Genomic DNA, 5,229 nt, shown 5'->3' on the forward strand with positions numbered 1-5,229 from the left:
TGCTCTGTTCTGATGACTGCCTCCTGGTCCAAGTATAGGTTTTGCATAAGCACAATCAAGTGTTCTGGGATTCCCATTCTTCTCAGAGTAATCACTGTTGTGACCCACACAATCAATGAATAGACTTTGCATAATAAGCATAGTCAAATATTCTGGGATTCTAATTCTTCTCAGAGTCAAGCAGGTTCTATATTAATGCCAAGAAATACAATAGAATTTGGTCATCTATGATATGGAAAGACCAGTAAGTAATTGATTTGAGTGCTAGAATTAGACTGAATTCCAGGACATCTTTTATACAGTTCACCATATACATACAACCAGTTACAGAGAACTTAGTGTTCAGAGCAAACACCAACTGTAATTTTAATTTAGCATATGGAAGAATCAATTGTAATTTCAGTTTAGCATATGAAAGAACCACTGAACTTACCAAGTTCTTTTCTGATTTGGTCTGCAAAGAAAATAGAGAAACTATTAATTCAAGCAAATATGAAGGATGGCTTACTGGTAAGAAGATGTGCAGCAGTTCATAATCCACCAGAAATTCTATGAGAGAAGTTTAGGGAATGTTGTCTGATATGATTACTGCCTCTGGAAACTAGAGGTTTAGTTATGAGTTCATTCAGACTATAATAGAAACATTTAACAGTAGCACAACTTGGACCTATCAATGAATGTGTGAATAAGTTTACAGGAGTTAACTGAATTCACTTCATCTTATGCTTGGAACAAGTTATGGAAAAGGTAGCTTCAAGTAGATAATAATAGTATGTTCAATTTGTGTTATTGTTGTTTGCCTTTGAGTAGAGCACAACACGTAGAAACCCTATGAACAAAAGGCTTGAAGCACCTCTATAACTATGGAAATTTATCAAAGTTCACAGAGTTTCCAGAGGCAATTGTTTAGGAAGTGGATGCCACTCATGAAAAAAAAGCAGAACTTATCATGTTCTGTAGAGATTTTGTCTATGGAAAAAAAGCAAAGAGGCACATATTAATTCCAGGAAATATAATGGTAGAATTTACTGTTCTATAATTTGTAGCTATTAGGGAATATTTGATTTCTTGGAACCAGTTACAAAAATGCAGTGTTCCAGGAAGCTACTAATTATATTTTCAATTTTAAATGTGAGTAACACAAAACGTAACACATTATTTATTGAATTGTACTACAAGACAATGAAATAAATAAAGAAGGAGTATATCAATGTCAAAAATTATAGTAGAATTTTTTCTATAATTTGGAAATATCATTAAATAATTGAGTTAGCGAGCTGGAATTTGACTGAACTCCAGGAAGTCATACAATTTATCATATTTGTATAAGCAGTTACAGAGACAGTAGGGTTCTGAACAGACACAAATTGTATTTCTAACTTAACATATGAAAGAACTACGAAACTTACTAAGCTCTTTACTGACTTAACTTGCAAATAAAAATTAATAGAAAAAAAAATTCTAATCAAAATGATGGATAACCTAGTGGTAAGAAGCTGTGCTGCAGTTCCAAAGGCACAGAGTTTGAATCCATCATCTACTCTATGAGGGAATTTTGGGAAATCTGGTGTGATCTACTGCCTCTGAAAGCCCTTAGCCAGCGGTGAGTTGATTCAGACTCAAATGCATACAATAAGAACAGTATATCTTGGAACTATCAGTAAATATTTGTGTAATATTACTGGAATTGACTGAACTCCAATTCATCCTATGTTTATAACAACTTAGGGAGAAATTAGTGTTTCAAGCAGATAATAATTGCATGTTCAATTAAGCATATGAAAGAAACACAGAATTTACCATTTTTTACAAAAACTTTGTCTACAAATAAAAAAGTACATATTCATTCCAAGAATATTACTGTAGAATTTAAGTTTCTATAACCTGGAGCCATTAATGAATATTTGCATCAAATTACGGGTACTAATTACAGAGAAGATCATATTCTAAGAAGATGTCAGTTGTAATTTTAGTTTAGCAAAATCAAAACTTACCACATTCTAGAGTGACTTTTTCTACAAATAAAGAAAAGAGGGACATATTAATTTAAAAAAATATGTAGAATATAGTCTTTTTTTAATTTGGAGATATCAGTAAAAGTTTTAGTAAGGTGTTTGAGACTTGACTGAACTCCAGTTAATCATATACAATCAACAAGTTATGGAGAAGTTAATGTTATCAATCAATCTTATTTTCAATTTAGTACATGATAGAAACATAGAACTTACTAAGTTCTTCATTGATTTGCTCTGAAAATAAAATAAAAAAAGCAAATGTTAAATACAAGAAATGTGATGATAGGCTTTGCCTTTTATAACATTGGTTGTATGGATAAACGTTTAAATCAGATTGTAGGAATTTGCATTCTAACTCATCATTTGCATTATTTAGTTTGTTAGAACATAATTACTCCTTAGAGCCACTATAAGAAATTCTTTTAGTACTCACCAACTGCTAATGAATTAGCTTTGTTTCTTCTTAGGACTTTCCTGCATCAACTATAAAACCCCTATTAATTCTGAAAATAATTATTAATTAAAGGCCTTCTTTAATGTAAGTGTTATTTTCTACAGTCTTCTTAGGTTTTTGCAGCCAAATATGTCTGCTTTGGGGAAAAACATTTCCACCTAATAATTTTGTCTTGTTAGTTACTTTGTTTTTTAACTTCAATTAACAAATTTAATAGCACCAACCATTTTTAGAGGTGAAAATATTGTTTGCATATTAGAGTAATGTGAGTCCCAAGGTGGTATAAAAAATTGTTAAGCTAGGGTGCTAACTAAAGCATTGGAGGTTTCAATGTAGCCATAGGCAACTTAGAAGAAAATATTGATAATCTATTTTTTTTCCCTTTGTTACTGGTTTGGTTTTTAAAAGAAAAATGAAAAAGAAACTAAACTTGTAAATTAATATTTTTCTGATATAAAGCATGCATTCCTATGATAAGAATATTCAATCAGAAGAACATTTATATGTCTATTCTAACTCAATCTGTTTGGTAACATGTATTTCAGAAGGAAGATCTCATTTACATAAAGATGTGTTTCCTAGTTTCCTCTGCAATCAATTCTTTTTTTTTTAATTTTAAATTGATTTTCATGAAAGTTTACAGAAACTTTGGGTTTCCATTCATTCATTGTTGCACTTTTCCTCCCTGCCCACCCTTCCCCCTCCAATTTGCTTTTCTTTTTGAAAAGGAGAAGAACAAATTCTTTCACTGTTATTCAATCCCTGCCCCCAAGTCCACTCCAGTATGCTACCTTGTTTCTGCACTTCTGTCATAACAATAATATCTAATCATGTTAATCCTCTTTTATAACAGTGGTGTTATGTCATAGTTGTCTTTTTGTGATTAAGATATTTCACTCAGCATAATGTCCTCCAGGCTCATCCATTTTGTGTAATATTTCGTAAGTTCATGGTTTTCAATGCTGCGTAGTATTCCATTGTGTGGATATACCATGGCTTCTCTATCCATTCGTTTGTTGATAGGCACTTGGGTTATTTCCAACTATTGTGAACAAAGTTGAAATAAACATAGGTGTGCATGTATCTGTTTGGGTGGCACTTATGGTTTCTTTAGGGTGTATTCCCAGTGGTGGAATTGCTGGGTCAAATGGTTCCGGAGTAGTTACACCATTTCATACCCCCACCAAGAGTGAATAAGGGTTCCAGTTTCTCTACAACCTCGCCAGCATTTGTTGTTTTCTCTTCTGTTAAATTTTGCTATTCTTATTGGGATGAGATGATATTTCAAAGTTGTTTTGATTTTCATCTCTCTGAGAGCTAGGGATTTTGAACATTCACGTGTTGTTTTTTTTTTGCCATCTGAATGTCTTCTTTGGTGAATTGTCTGTTCATATCCTGTGACGATTTTTCAACTGGGTTGTTTACATTTATCTTATTGTAGTGTTCGAGTATTTTATAAATTCTAGATATAAGACCCTTATCAACTACGTCATTACTAAATATTTTTTTCATACTCTGTGGCTTCCCTTTTAACCCTGTTGGAGAAGTTTTTGGATGTGAATAGAGATTTTATTCTTAGAAGGTCCCATTCATCTATTTTATCCTCTCCTGGTTGTAGATTTTTCAGGGTGCATGGAAGACTTTTTATATTGTGGATTAGGAAGTTTATACCTTTAGTTTTAGTCCTCTGTCCATGATCCACTTTGAGTTGGGTTTTGTGTTTGGAGTGAGGTGTGGATCTTGCTTGAGTTTTCTGCAAATAGTTTTCCAATCTTGCCAACACTGTTAAAAAGGCTCTCATTTCCCCACTTGACTGATTTCATCTCCTTGTAAAAAATTAATTGACCATATGTGGATGGGATGATTACTGGATTCTCAATTCTATTGATCTATGTGTCTGTCATTGTATCAGTACTGTGCTATCTTGATCACCATGGCAGTAGAGTAGGATTTAAAATGAGGGAGTGAGATGCCTCCTACCTTGTTTCTCTTTTTGAGGATGCTTTCCTTATTTGGGGCCTCTATCCATTCCAAATGAAATTTGAGATAGCCTTTTCCATTTCACTGAAAAATGGAATTGGTATTTGTATTGGGATTGCATTGAACATATAAATTGCCTTTGGTAGTATTGTCATTTTGAGTCTTCCTATGCATGAGCAAGGAATATTCTTCCACTTCTCTGGGTCTCTTTTGGTTTCTTGTAGTAATGCTTTGTCATTCTCTTTGAATAGATCATTTGTGCTCTGGTTAGATTTACTCCCAAGTACTTAATCTTGTGATTAGCAATTGTGAAAGATATTGTTTTTCTCAGCTCCAGTTCTATATTATCTTTTTCACTGTAGAGAAATTAAACTGACTTTTGTTTGTTGATCTTATATCCTGCCAATTTGCTGAATTGGTCAGCTATGTCCAGTAGTTTTCTTGCTGAGTCTTTAAGATTTTCCTAAGCATGCTATCATATCACCTGCATAGAGACATAATTTTACCTACTCTTTTTCAATCTGTTGTTGTTGTTGTTGTTGCTATGTGCCATCGAGTCACTTCCGACTCATAGCGACCCTACGTACAAGAGCTCTATATGCTCTTCTATCTTGTGCCAACCTAGCCATCTCAAACGCACTTATTCCCACCTCTCTAGTCACAGAATCGATCCATCTCATCAAAGGTCTCCTCTCCTTCGCCACCCCTCCACTTTGCCAAATATGATGTCCCTCTCCAAGGACCAGTTCCTCCTTGCAACATGCCCAAAGTATGTCAGAT

General features: G+C 33.6%; 1 protein-coding gene across 1 annotated transcript in view; it reads right to left on the reverse strand.

The window, feature by feature from the left end:
- Window positions 1-5,229, reverse strand: part of LOC102854222 (butyrophilin-like protein 2-like) — a 70,260-nt gene that overhangs the window by 28,837 nt on the left and 36,194 nt on the right. Inside the window, exons 3-5 of the mRNA XM_006898145.1 lie at window positions 2,229-2,249; window positions 1,995-2,015; window positions 434-454 (exon numbers count right to left, since the gene is read on the reverse strand). Coding sequence (XP_006898207.1) covers window positions 434-454; window positions 1,995-2,015; window positions 2,229-2,249 — 63 coding nt within the window. The remainder of the gene's footprint in view (window positions 1-433; window positions 455-1,994; window positions 2,016-2,228; window positions 2,250-5,229) is intronic.

Source organism: Elephantulus edwardii, unplaced genomic scaffold (assembly GCF_000299155.1).
Source record: "Elephantulus edwardii isolate Elephantulus edwardi_28Jun2011 unplaced genomic scaffold, EleEdw1.0 scaffold00221, whole genome shotgun sequence".
Classification (NCBI taxonomy): domain Eukaryota; kingdom Metazoa; phylum Chordata; class Mammalia; order Macroscelidea; family Macroscelididae; genus Elephantulus; species Elephantulus edwardii.